Below are 13,216 nucleotides of genomic sequence, written 5' to 3' on the forward strand. Positions count from 1 at the left end.
CAAAATCTGATTCGTCAGACGACTTGCGTTTTAGTATATAAAGGATTACATATATTCCATGGGTGTATTTGAAACTACTAATTTGACTTTTTACTTATGTGTAAGTTTTAATATGATGGCTATATTTGAAACCATCCAGGAGAACCACTTTAGGATCTTTAACAATTGTTTCTTATTCCTACTCTTTACTTTTGCCAACATGATAATTGAACTCCTTTTTCACATATCATTGTAACATATGCTTGCAACACTTAATACATATCATTCATGTGTAGTATGAATCTGGAAATTAAAGCTGCGCATTGCTTCAAGTGCCGTTAAAGATACATGTTGTAGTCCACTAAAAAGCCATGAGCATTAGATAGCTCAGATGCAGATTCAGAAGCTTATCCTCCTCCACAAGTAATGTTTGTTACGATGGTTTCATTGAACAAATCGGTTCCAGTTTTGCTGACGTGATCAAAATCGTGAAAACTCTGCACATTGCAATTACATTATAGATTTCCTGCTTCCAGTCTCTCCAATCAAAGCTATTGCCTGAAACAGAGAGAAATAAAAGAGCAAATTATTTGATGCAAATATAAAAAGATTGAATAATAATTTATTTGAAATAAATTTTTAGAGGTTAGCGATAGCATATGAAAAGATTGATGATCTATCCAGTTCTCATATATAAGACCATTGCCATAGGATCATTGTTCCATAGAAACATGTCTGCTCACAAAGCACACCCAAGATTTCAGTTCACATTCAAACACTAAATTCCAAACTTAATTTTTTTTTACCAAACTTGGGTGTGATCCAAGCGCATCTTTAAAAACAATCTGAGAAGCAAACACCAGAACCACCAATCTCTTAGCCTCATTCAACATCTTCAACGTGTTAAGGTTACATTGCTTCATGAGAGCTTTCTGGTAAGTCTCAGTCACAGATCAGACAAAACCTGCTCAAAGAGATGTGTTAGATTTTGGTGAGACATCATCAACATCAACATGCTCCAGAAAATCTGAACCAAACATTGATTTCTGAAATGATTAGAGAAGCCAAGTTTGTTTCTCTACATGTCTCATTACAGAATCTGTGAGAATTTTCTGGATTGCCTGTCTTGCATTCCCTAGTCTGGCTGCAAGAAGGAAAAAAAAAGAAGCTAAACTCATTGGTTCTCTCTAAACAGAAAAAGGTAGATGTAATTGTTCCTTAGAATCTAACTTGTCATTCTTTCAACTCATGGGGAGTAAGGTGACCACGGTTTGCCTTGTTGATCTGTTGTATTGTACCCATCTGCAGAAAAGGTTTACAACACGTTTCATAGGCTACTAAGATAACAAAGTGAGTAATTTCTCTATGCATTTACACATAGTATAGACTGTATGATTTGAGATCATCTCTCTAAGGCTTTCAAGATATATACAATGCGAGTAAGCTATCAGATGTTCAACAGATCAACAGCACATGGAGTAGCTTTATTAATTAGAGCTAAGTTCCTAAATCTCACGCAACTTGCAAATAAGACATAACAGAGTTTCATCGATTCATTACAGAACAAACAGTCGCAACCAGTAATATAACATAGTTACACAATACTCGGAGCCAGCTAATATCTATAACGCAAGTTTGAAGAGAAATGGTACCGTTAAGAAGATGTGTGAAGATGCGGTCAGATTCAGTTCGACTCCAGCTTTCAGAGACATAAGCAGAACCTGTTACATCATAAAATCATAAAGATATTTAGCTTTATGCTCGATTCAGACAGAGTTTTTATCAGAAACTTATCCATTTTCTTACTGTTCTGTGATGGTTTCATTGAATCCTTCAACACCTTCTCTTTGGACTTCTGAATCGTCATAAATCAAAGCAATTATTTTGAACTGATATGGTCAACATGCGTAATGTTATACTCGCTTTGGTTATTGATTATACTGTGAGCAGCGAGTTTTTTTCATCGCCTCATCGGAGCTTTAAGCCAAACACGTCGTCCTGCCTGAACCACTTTCGATTCACCATGCTCCAATCTCCGCCGTTGAGCCAAGCAAGAATAGGCGAAACCGTGAGATGCTCGGAAGATCTGCCCGACAAAGTAAGATCTGAAGGAGTCTTTGGTTATGGTTCTGGCCCTGTATCCTGTGAATCACCATCATTGAAACGATTCAACCAGTAAAAAAAAAGAGAGAGAGAGAGAGAGAGAGAGAGAGAGATTTCTTGCTTACCAGAATCATTTAAGAACGAAATAGCTTTAGAATCGAGAAGGAGTATGTGTTGATGGAAGAAGGCTGACCTTTTGAAACTTCAAATTCGCCCGCGATAAACCGATTTTAGTAGAGAATCTGGGGAATTGTCTTAATCTCTAAATAACCCCGTGGCTGCTAGAGTTTGTCTGTTGAACTTCTGGTGGAGAAGTTAAGAATTGATTTGATGATCCGGAGAATTTGAGGGAGATAAAAAGTAGTTTCAATGATGAAACGATTTATATATGATGAGAATGAACGGGAGGGTAGAACTAAACCAGATGAAAGAGTATTATTGATTGATCATGAGGGGGTTACAGAGATAGAAGATGAAGTAGAAGAGTCGCTTACACAGAACCTGGACGTTGAAGACAAAGAGTCGATCAAAGAGATACGGGTTTAGGAAGCTGGGCCGTGATAACTTTTTTTCTCAATTCTGCAGATAAAGCTCATGTGAGGTGGCAAAATCAAACTTTCTTAGTGGTTGATTTTATATGCTTACGTGGATGCCCTGAGCTTTGAGCTTATTTAACTTTTAGTATAGTATAGATACTTTAAATTGTTATTGTAATGATTGTAGTGAATTGCCCACCAAAAAAAAAAATGAATGTAGTGAATTATGACTAACTCTTGTTAGCGTAGCAGCATGAATGCTTAAGTTCTAATGAAAGTTATGTTTCAAAAAAATTAAAAAAATAAAGTTCAACCAAATATTTGTTATGAATGTTTTTAAATGTTTTTCCAAAAATTATTTTCCATTTTTTTATTTCTCAATTTTTATTTTTATTGATAAGACACTCATAGAATATCTCTTAGTGGATATGCTTTAAAAGCATAGTCACCGATGTACATGCATGGAGATTACTAGAGTTGCATATTTTAGTACATTTGCAGTTTTATTATCTTCAACAATGTTTCTCTTCTCATATAAAAATGCATTAAAAATAATTTCACTAAAATTAAATTGCTTAACAGAGATAGAAAGTTGACCGAGATATTTGACCATTGACGAAAATCTTGGAAAAAATATTATTTATCTCAAATTATTATTGTTCTTTTATCTCAAAAATATCAAATTATTGGTTTATGTAAATCAAAATCCATTAAAAATTACAAAAACTCAATAAGACAAGAAGAAGCATAACACATCCTTTCAATACAGGCAAACCATGAAATCATCACATATAGGTCTAATCTGCATAGTCATGATCTCACTCTTCGCTCTGCGTGAATGTAAAGATAGTAGAGATCTTTTCTCATATCTAATAATGTCTATTTTGTTTTAAAATTTTCTATCGACAAAGTTTTGGTTTGTGTTTCAAATAAATGTGTAGGTAGAGACGCAGGGACAGTGAGCAAGATCGAACACCCCTCTTGTATCCACACCGAATGCACACTCTACTCATTGCATCAAGACTGTTGGTGCTGCAACAAGTTAATAGATCGATATAAGAGCGTTTGTTGGCGAGAGAAAGATACTCCAAGCGCCAAAGAACTTTGCTTTGCATTTTGTCCAAAAGATGTAAAACCTTCGATGTATCACCAAAAGTAATAACGTATCCCGTTGATTGATTATTCAGTTTCAGGCAATTCTAAAGCATTCTTATTTAATAAAAAAAACACAAATCAAATGTCGTATGGGAATTGAAGTTCAAACATTTGCTTTCTAGATAAGGAAACTGCTTTTTTTCCCTTTCTGTTTTACATAAGAGCATGTGCATTGGGGTCTCTTAACTGGGTCTGTTAAGGGAATTGGGAATTAAAAAAAAAGATAAATTGCCATTTAGTTAAGGGACGGACCCTAATTAGGGGGTGGAAGGAACGTCTCTTCTGGGCCACGTGTTGGGATAGTTTGTGATTTTGAGAGGAAAACAAAAGTCGAAGGCGACGAAGAAGTCGGTGGATTCCGCCAGAAAGAGTCTCGGTGGTCTGATCGTGGGAGAATCTCAGCGGTGGCTTTCGTAGCCGAAGAATCGTCGGCGGATTTCGTCGACGACCAATCTCCGATGAAGAACCTCGGTGGCGTTGCTCGAAGAAGAATCTCGGTGGCTCTGAGAATCGGAGAATCTCTGTGGCTCTCCTTGACTGAGGAAATCGGCGGCTCTCCTCTACAAACAAACTCCTCGGTTGGCGCCTAGTTTAATCGAAAGGTAAAGCTCCAAAATTTAGATTTTAATTTTGAAATCCTCAATTTTGCATGTCTCAGATTGTGTTCATTCTTGGTCGCGTTGCATGTTTAGTTTGTTAATTCTCGGTTCTGATAATGAGATCTTCATGTGTATTAGTTCATGGTCTTTTGCACTTGAGCATATTCTCGTTACGTTTTGGGTCTCATGATGTAGATTCTTGAGAATGACGAACAGCTTTGATCAATTTAATATAGAAATCTCTGTTTGATGTTTGTTGTATAAGTTCCTCTGTTTCGCTTATAAGGACAAAAGTAAGAAAGAAAACTTGTCCAAATGAGATACTCCAAAGAACTAAAGAAGATAAGAAATCCAAAGATAAGACTCAATTATAAAAAGTGAAACCCATCTTGGGGATGAGTCTGGTCTGGTCGTGAAGTTGACATTTCTCTCTTCCTATTTCTTTTCTCAATTCGTTTCTGTCATCATCCATCCCCAAACTCAAAAAAAAAAAAGCATGGAACTTCAAGTTCGACTTCGTCAACTCATCATCTTCTTCTTTCTCTTATTGACCGTTCTTGAACATGCTTCTTGTTCTCGGATTTTGAGAATCGCCAAGCCTGATAGGCACGATATAGCCGCAAGCGCTCGTTGGCTCGTCTCTCAGAACATTTGGGGTGTTCTCAGGTATCTAACTCTGAGCAAACTCTTCTCTCCAGAACATGATTCTTGAGCTTCTTTAAGTATTGGGCTTTTAGTTGATTGATCTGGGTCTCTCTCAATTATCGAGTAGAAGCTTTTTGGGGCATATTATTACAGAAAGTTGGTTGCCTTTTTAGCAGAATGTTGTTAAAGTGCTGAGTTTTGCTTTTGCGTGATCCTTGCAAAAATTGAGATTGAGAAATGATTTGGGTTTTGGTACAAAAGATCTTATCACTTCAATTATCACTTGAAATTGAAACCGAAATTCAAAGTCAAGTTATGATCCAATCATTGATAAGATTGGGTTGACTTCAGACCACAGTCAGAGATCTTACTAGTTGAGTTTCGTTAGATTTGTATGTATGAGTAAAAGTGTTTGTTGTTATTATAATCGTTGCAAGAGTGGGTGTTATAAAATTTGTTGCAAATGTATGTGTTGGTGTTTGTGAGTCTAGCAATGGTGGTTTACTAATTGGTTTTGGTGATTTTGTTCTTGTTGCAGCACATTGTCCATTGAGCATGATGGAGCACCTTTCGGGTAATCTTTGTCTTCATGAATCAAATCCCAATGTGTTTATTTTTCTTGTTCTGTAAATAGGTATCATATTCTTTGTGGTTTTGGACTTCGAAACATGCGACATTCGACTTGATTTTCAAATCTTAATCCATTGATCGGTGATATATGTCTTCTCATCGATGTGTCATATATGTTATAGCCAGTGGTATAACATATAATTAAGATATTGATCTCTTTCAAACTTTGTTTTTGGCAGGAATGTTGTGTCATATAGTGATGGTCTGCCGGGGAAAGGCAAGGGTATACCATACTTTTACTTGACAATGCTTGATCCAACCACAAGAAACGCATTAAAAGACTCGAGGGCTTCATTCGCAATCAGTGAATCTCCCATTGGAACTTGCAAAAGAGATCCTATGGACCCTACTTGTTCTAAACTAACCCTCACCGGAAAGGTATAAAACTTCGATTTTTTTTCTTATCAAACTACAAACTTGTTTTTTTTTATTTACTTATGCTTCGGTTCTGTATCTCATATAATGTCTCAGTTGTTGCAACTGGATGAAGGATCTGAGGAAGAGAAAGTAGCCAAAAAAGCTCTCTTCACTAAGCATCCAGAGATGATGGGTAGACGTTTCTCTAAAGCTGTTTCAGCTTCAGATTCATGAAAATTGTATTCATCGGTTTTCTTTGTGTTGTAGATTGGCCCAAGGGACATGAGTTCAGTGTCTTCAAACTGGAGATAATGAATATATTTCTGATAAACTGGTACGGTGGAGCTAAATCCATCACTGTAGATGAATACCTTCGTTACAAGGAGTAAGTACTAATACGTGAACCCTTTTTGAAAACATCGGTAATCTCTGAGAAACCGAACTATGAGATTTTAGAATGCGGTTTTGTTTTAGCACTTGGAGCTCATAGTTTTTAATGTTTTTTCAGGACCAAAGTCGTCTGGAGCTGAGCAAAAGGTGAAGAAGAAGCATATCATGAAACTTGTATATTGGTAACACATTAAAAGTGTGTTCAACTCTTCTGTAAATGACTGTTGTTCATAGCCTTTCAATTACTTTTATGTGGACATGATGAATATAAAAGTATTCATAACTTACCACAAACCAAATTCAAGAAAGTACAGTATATACAAATATATTGCTGTGAATAAAATTTACAAGTTTCTTCTCTTTGATTCTTATAGTTTTTCTTTGGCATGTGATTATTTTTGTGTCATGTGATTTGTTATAAGTTTCTGTTTAAGTTTCGAGTTCGTGAAGGAACGATCTCTAGTTATTAATGGTTTTGTGCTCTTCATATGTCATCATACTGTGTTTTGGCGAAGTGCACTTGATCGGCGGTTATGAAACGTTGTCATTTTTTTTTGGGAAAATTGCCAAAAGAGAATAAAAAAACCAGGTTGTTATCCCTTTGGTATAAAACTAGTTTTGTCCATTTTTTCTCTTTTTTACCCTTTGTATTTCTGAAAACTAATGAAATAAATAATTTTGAGAATCAAAAAAATTATTAAAAATATAAACAATTAATAAAACATCCATATACACAAGCTGGTAATTTTGTTTTGTTCAAAAACTTGGTAAATAAGATTTTTAAGATACGTTCTACTAAAAGTAGAATGCGTCTTCAACATAAAATAGTATAGTAGAAAACAATTTCTAAAATAAACACGTTCATCTACTTCTTTTAGAACGTCCATTTTACTATTTACTAAATTTCTAAAAAAGAGGAATGTGCATTCTACTAATCGTAAAGGTATCCACTTTCCTTCCGAATGCATCTTCTACGTTTATAAAGTATTCTAAATTTTAGGGAATGTGTTTTCTACAATGTACTCTTACGTCTACTCAAAGTAGAAAATGTATTCAAATTTTTTATCATTCTTCTAAACTTTTAGAAGTCGCCTTCTACGGATAAGAATACCTGATTTTTTGCGAAAATTAATGAAATTTCAGTTAAGGAAATATTATAAAAATCTCCTAAAAATATTCTAACTTCCTAAAACGTGTTATGGTCGATTTTACTTGAAAAAATTAAAGAAAAAATGATTCTCCCTTCTCTTCTTCATCAATCTATGGTTTTCCCATAGTTTTTCTTTTGATTCTTCTCACAAACTCTTGTTCTCTATGATGCATATCTATACCGTTTTTTTTTTTTTCGATTGCCTTTCAATTTTTTTTCATTTTTTCCATTAACTTCTTTTTTAAATTCAAATTAACTTTTAAATTGTGTTTAATTAGATTAAATATAGGGATAGTTTTGGGATTATGAGAAAAATTATACTATTGAGACAACTTCATGTTGGTTTTATACCAAGGGGACAACAACCTTGTTTTTTTGTTCTCTTTTAGCAATTTTCCCTTTTTTTTTTGAGATAGAAACGCAACAAAATGTAGATGCTATGGCCCATTGCAAAATCTATGTTAAAGTGAAACCATTGAAATTCGTCGAATCACACATTTAGACCGTCCAAACAGAAAAAAAAAAGGAAATTTAATCAGATGACCGTTGAAATTCATCTGATCACATCCTGACCGTCAAATTGCTTAAAACAGAAAAATGGAAATTAAAATGACATGATCATTGAAATCAATCACACTATATAATAATAACAGCTTCCCCTCCCAAAGAGCTAATCACAAAGTTTCCTTTCTTTACTCTCTCCTTCACTCGTTTGAGTTTGATATCTCTGTCTCTATCTCAGAAGAGGTTTAGGGTTTGCTTCTGTTACCGTCTTCGTCATCAAATTTAGGGTTTTACTACCACCACCGATAACTATATAAGAAGGATGATATCTTCGTTCTACATCCAGTTATATAAGATTGTGGACGATCGTTCGTCGGATCCCATCATCTCGTGGAGCAAAAGCAGCCCTAATATTTTCGTGGTTTGGGACTTGAAAAAGCTTCGCAGAGACATTCTTACGAAATCATCTGTTGGAGTACTGTTGGGCAGAAACTTAACGGAGTTTATCGCAAAACTTCGCTCACATGGCTTTCGAAGTGTCCTCAAGGGTTTTGGGGAATTGGAGTTTGAACATGATGATTTTACGAGAGGCCTTGTGACGAAGAAGACGAAGATGGTCAAGGCTTTGTCCGAGAGGTTTGATGCTCAAATCAAAGCCATCAAGTGTAGGTTCAAAGCCAAGAAAGCTTCTTCTTCTCTCAAAGTTGAGCATCTCTTTCCATAATCTACGTGTAGAGAGAATCTCTTACAAAGTTTACGTACGGATCTGATCAAAAGTTTTCTTCTTTTCTTAATTGTAACTGAATTTCTGTTTTTCTTTTAATATCCAGAAACAGCAGTATAAGTTTCGTAACCTCTTGTTCTAAGTTTGTGGTTTGATCAAGTAGAGAGCTGTCTCTTACTTGTGCTGTAAGTTTGTCCATGTTCGAATGAAATTTGAAATTTTTGATATTTTTAATCCATGCAAAGTTTAAGGATTTGATCAAATATTCATCTTTTCTTGCAACGAAAATTTGTGATTTTTGTTTTTTAAATTGTGAATTTTATTTTAGAAACAGTATATGTTTTGTAACGTCTTGTTCTATATTTTGATGTAATAATTGCAAGTTAGGTGGGTATATTAATCAACCTGTGGTTTTGTTGCAATGCTATGTTTTCTCACTTCTACCCTATTATGATGCGATGCATATTTCTTCTTGTCTCTCGCTGCCTTTGTCTTGCCAGAACCAGGTTTGCTTCTGTGTTTCTCTAAATGACTGTAACGTCGGTTTACCAACAAGAAACTTGTATACTGGTAACACAATAAAAGTGTGATTACTTCTTCTGTAAATTGACTGTTGTTTATATATAGCCCTGCCTTTTTATTACTTTTCTTTTGGACATGATGAATATACAACTATTTATAGATTACCACAATCCAAATTCAATTCTTTGGCTATGTTTATAGAAAGTGTACCGGTGTTTCTCAAAGGAACTCATATACATATAGTTCGACATAACCCAGACACACACACACACACACAAAATGCTTTTGCAGCGACACAGATCAAATGATTTCTCATATCTTTCTAATACTGACTCATGGGAAATTTCAAAAGCCTGGTCCAACCTCAGCAGCTTTATTATCATAATCTCTGCATCAAACTCATGGATCATAAATTCTATTGAGCTGATACAAGAATTTAAGTTGTTCTTAGAATAGAGATTTGACAAGGAAGCAAAGTCCCCTGCAAGGGAAAAAGCGCTGCACCATGCTGTTCACATGGTAAAGACGCAGGAGTAAAAGGAAAAGATCAAGCATAAGCATGGCATTTAAGAATGAAAATAAATATGAACAGATTTGGAACTTGGGCAGGCGACTCTTCGTTGCTTGGTGATCACGCTAGTGACTCAGAAACTCGGTTTCTTGGAAGCAGCCACTCTGCGGCTGTGCTGGTGGTACCTATAAAAGAAAAAGATGATATATAAAGGGACCAGATAAGCCATATTAGAGATGGGGGTATAAAAAGCAAAATGTTCACCATTTTGTTTATTCTCTCATAATAATTATCTAAAGCATCAGCTTCGAGGGAACCACAGCCATTTGCATGGAGGAACTGGAGGCTCTTTGGAAGAACTTCCACTGATTTGAGTTTTTTGCAGTTATTGAGACAGAGAGTTACCAATGAGGTAAGATCAGAGATGCTTGATGGCAATGTCTCAAAATCATGGCTGCTGAGATCTAAATATATCAACTTGGTGAAATGAATAAGCTGATCCGACAATGACTCAACATTGTTGCAGTTGTCAAGGCAAAGCTCAAGCAAACAGTAACTTCCAGAATCAACCAATGATCTGAGGTTCCTGCAGTTAGAAAGAGTGAGTGACTGCACCTGAAGCTAGCTCTGGCAATTCCATGAGTTTCATGCAGTTTTGAAGCCTTAGAGTTTTCAACCGTGGAATTTCATACGTATTTTTCTTTATTATTCTTTAGTTTCAATTTTTTTAGTACAACATTCATTATTCTTTTAGGTATTTCATACGTATTCTTTTGTTACAAATATCCTGTGGTTGCTTGTGTTAGAAAAAAAAAAAAAAAAAGAGGAAAAATGTGTCGTTGGTAATCCAGAGCCCTCCAGAAGCTAGCTCCATAGAAAAGGCTAAAAAAGCCAACCGAAACGAACCTAAGAAATCAAATATCCAGGTGTTAACCGAAGCTCTGGTTATTTCCGGTTTGATTATAATCAATGATTAAGAGTCTCTCTAACCCAGTCAGAGTTTTTGTGGGCAAAGGAGGTAAGTCAAGTGTGTGGCGACCATTGGTCTCTGGTAACGAGTGGCAAAAAATATCTGAAAGCACCCACATAAAAAAAAATCTTAACTCGATCTAAAGAGATAAAAGAATCAGATTTCAAGAAGAAGAAAAAAACTTAAGCTTTTGATCTTGAAAGACTCAAACTTTCTCAATGAATCCCCAAGCTGTTTCGTGTAGCTTCGGCTTCGTTTCTGCGCCACTTGTCTCTCCCAGAACTTCGCGATTTGTAATCCAAGCCAAATGTAAAATACTCTCTTCAATCCCCAGTTTGATTCAGTCTTCTTGGATTCATCATCATCTTGTTGCTGTTGTTGTTTGTGGGGTTTAATTTTGCAGCGGAACCATCGGAGAAATCAGTGGAGATTATGAGGAAGTTCTCGGAGCAGTACGCTCGTCGCTCAGGGACTTACTTCTGTGTTGACAAAGGTGTTACCTCTGTCGTCATCAAGGTTTGTTAATTTAACCTTAAAAAGTTTCCAACTTTCGGGTGGAATTGTTCTGAGTAATGAATAATATGTAACTCTTCTTTGTTCAAAGATTATGTGATTGCGTCTTTCTACTTGTATATAATGACTTGCCAGAAGAAGATTTAGCGTTGTTTTCTTGGATTTGAAATCTTGAATACGTGGTTGTTTTCGTCTAAAGTTTCTATCTTTTATGCGTTGATTATGAACTACTTGGAGAAGCAACTGAGTTAGTTCATGTGCTGATCTTGAAATCTAGTGCTTAAGTTGCTGAGTTTTCTTCTTTTAATTGTGAACAACTTCTTGAGTTCTAGTGTTTAACTGACCAAGTGGGCTAAGTCTTCCTTCTAGTTGTAGAATAGATTGGTCGATGCATGTGAACATTTAGACATCTAGCTCTTAACTAATGAAGTGGCTATTTCTGGGAACAGGGTTTGGCTGAGCATAAAGATTCGTATGGTGCACCGCTTTGTCCTTGCAGGTCATCTTTACTTTTTAAGAGCATTTGTAATTTTGTGTATCAAGTCAACAAAGTCTGATATTTGTTATTTTTTTGGTGTAGACATTATGATGATAAAGCTGCTGAGGTTGGACAGGGCTTTTGGAACTGTCCTTGTGTTCCTATGAGAGAGAGGTAAGAAGTAGCTCCATTTGCCTCCTGCACAAGCATTCTGTGTGTGTTTATATAATGATCATAGATGGTCCATTTGGTAACACCGGTTATATGTTATAAGCTGGACTGTCTCCTGCTTGTTTATGGTAACACCGGTTATATGTTATAAGCTGGACTGTCTCCTACTTGTTTGTGGTTAGTAATTGGATAGTGTTCAGAAGCATACGCACGTTATAGTTTCCATAGAGGTTACAAATGCCAGATTGCTGGGCAAGTAGAGGTTTGAATTTGATTTACCCCATAATTGGCAATAATTGTCAAACCAAAAAAAAAAACCCTTAGCTCTCTCATAAACTGTTTAAATAAGCATATGTTAATTATATGTTCTGAAAATACTCGTGTACTGAATTTTTTTATAATTTGTGGATCAGGAAGGAGTGCCATTGTATGCTTTTCTTAACTCCTGACAATGATTTCGCTGGGAAAGATCAGGTAACCAACCCTCCCTCAAATCAATAAACTTCCCTAGTTGAAAGCTTGAGATTATGTTTCCATTACAAGCATACTATTAATGGTTTGAAGCAACTTATAAGTATTGAGATGTGATGCTTTTCTCTTCAATTGTTTGGTGCAGACTATTACGTCAGATGAAATCAAAGAAACAACAGCTCACATGTGAGAACTGATTCAGAGAGAAACGTATCACCAAATGCAGCCTGTACATTGATACCCTCATCATCTTCTTCTTCTTCGTTCTTCTGTACAACTATTTTCCTTGTCAGATAAATACTTTAGTATGATCTTGTTTTTGCAAATGATTACAAATGATATAAAAGGATCTGACTATATGCCAAAAGTCTTCAGTAAGCTATCATGAGATATGTGTTACTGAAATGATTTGACTAATTAAAAAATAGAAATAGGAGAGTTCTTGGTCCACGTCCTTTAAAGCCCAAGCAAGTTAATCTGTTCGTCAATGTCAGAATCTGTCTGGACAAAATGAGCTTCTTGTTCTTCTTAGGATCAGTCTCCAGATCTTTCTTGTTTCTCGAATAGATTTCATAGACGAGAACTGTTCTGTTTTTGTGATTTGAATTTTGAGGAATCGTTAGATTTATGTGGGATCCAAACCAAACCAATCACTTGCACACAGAATAGAGGAGATCAAAGCTATATAAGATTAGGTAGTTTACCAATCTGCGGATGTCACAATTGAATGGAAGAAACGGATCTGTTTACAATCTGTCAAATCGTGTTTGTATTAAGACTCTTGAGTTTACAGGATAAGTAGTATGCA

The 13,216-nt window shown here is 35.6% G+C and overlaps 3 protein-coding genes and 1 long non-coding RNA gene across 6 annotated transcripts; 3 read left to right on the top strand and 1 right to left on the bottom strand.

Moving 5' to 3' along the window:
* Positions 1 to 203: 203 nt before the first annotated feature.
* LOC125607925 lies at positions 204 to 2,768 on the bottom strand. 3 transcript variants are annotated; one of them, XR_007338992.1, is made up of 7 exons: positions 2,208 to 2,768; positions 1,786 to 2,121; positions 1,632 to 1,700; positions 1,210 to 1,281; positions 1,062 to 1,123; positions 786 to 943; positions 204 to 537 (listed from the first exon to the last, which is right to left on the bottom strand). It is a non-coding gene; the product is annotated as an uncharacterized LOC125607925 (long non-coding RNA). The 3 variants fall into 3 exon arrangements; XR_007338993.1 differs by having other exon boundaries at positions 204 to 1,123; positions 2,276 to 2,768; XR_007338991.1 differs by having other exon boundaries at positions 204 to 1,123.
* Positions 2,769 to 4,446: 1,678 nt separating this feature from the next.
* On the top strand, positions 4,447 to 6,754 carry LOC106446127 (protein CREG1-like). Its single transcript, XM_013887809.3, has 6 exons — positions 4,447 to 5,038; positions 5,556 to 5,591; positions 5,827 to 6,025; positions 6,119 to 6,197; positions 6,272 to 6,389; positions 6,513 to 6,754. The coding sequence occupies exons 1-6, from the start codon at positions 4,869 to 4,871 to the stop codon at positions 6,532 to 6,534; spliced, it is 624 nt and encodes a 207-aa protein (XP_013743263.1). The 5' UTR covers positions 4,447 to 4,868; the 3' UTR covers positions 6,535 to 6,754.
* A 1,616-nt stretch (positions 6,755 to 8,370) lies between these two features.
* Positions 8,371 to 8,772, top strand: LOC106448305 (heat stress transcription factor A-4a-like). Its single transcript, XM_013890209.1, has one exon. The coding sequence runs from the start codon at positions 8,371 to 8,373 to the stop codon at positions 8,770 to 8,772; it is 402 nt and encodes a 133-aa protein (XP_013745663.1).
* Positions 8,773 to 10,815: 2,043 nt separating this feature from the next.
* Positions 10,816 to 12,767, top strand: LOC106446128 (ferredoxin-thioredoxin reductase catalytic chain, chloroplastic). The gene is made up of 6 exons (XM_013887810.3): positions 10,816 to 11,084; positions 11,179 to 11,291; positions 11,738 to 11,787; positions 11,869 to 11,940; positions 12,351 to 12,411; positions 12,554 to 12,767. Exons 1-6 carry the CDS (start codon positions 10,994 to 10,996, stop codon positions 12,596 to 12,598), a joined length of 432 nt encoding a protein of 143 aa, XP_013743264.1. The 5' UTR covers positions 10,816 to 10,993; the 3' UTR covers positions 12,599 to 12,767.
* Positions 12,768 to 13,216: the final 449 nt, after the last annotated feature.

This window comes from Brassica napus, chromosome A4 (assembly GCF_020379485.1).
Source record: "Brassica napus cultivar Da-Ae chromosome A4, Da-Ae, whole genome shotgun sequence".
Classification (NCBI taxonomy): Eukaryota; Viridiplantae; Streptophyta; class Magnoliopsida; order Brassicales; family Brassicaceae; genus Brassica; species Brassica napus.

Excerpts from the sequence above, each read along its gene's own strand:
- LOC106446127 (XM_013887809.3), top strand. The coding sequence starts at position 4,869 with ATGGAACTTCAAGTTCGACTTCGTCAACTCATCATCTTCTTCTTTCTC. Across the intron at positions 5,039-5,555 it reads AACATTTGGGGTGTTCTCAG|CACATTGTCCATTGAGCATG; the intron begins GTATCTAACTCT and ends TTCTTGTTGCAG. Across the intron at positions 6,390-6,512 it reads GAATACCTTCGTTACAAGGA|GACCAAAGTCGTCTGGAGCT; the intron begins GTAAGTACTAAT and ends ATGTTTTTTCAG.
- LOC106448305 (XM_013890209.1), top strand. The coding sequence starts at position 8,371 with ATGATATCTTCGTTCTACATCCAGTTATATAAGATTGTGGACGATCGT.
- LOC106446128 (XM_013887810.3), top strand. The coding sequence starts at position 10,994 with ATGAATCCCCAAGCTGTTTCGTGTAGCTTCGGCTTCGTTTCTGCGCCA. Across the intron at positions 11,292-11,737 it reads TTACCTCTGTCGTCATCAAG|GGTTTGGCTGAGCATAAAGA; the intron begins GTTTGTTAATTT and ends TTCTGGGAACAG. Across the intron at positions 12,412-12,553 it reads ATTTCGCTGGGAAAGATCAG|ACTATTACGTCAGATGAAAT; the intron begins GTAACCAACCCT and ends TGTTTGGTGCAG.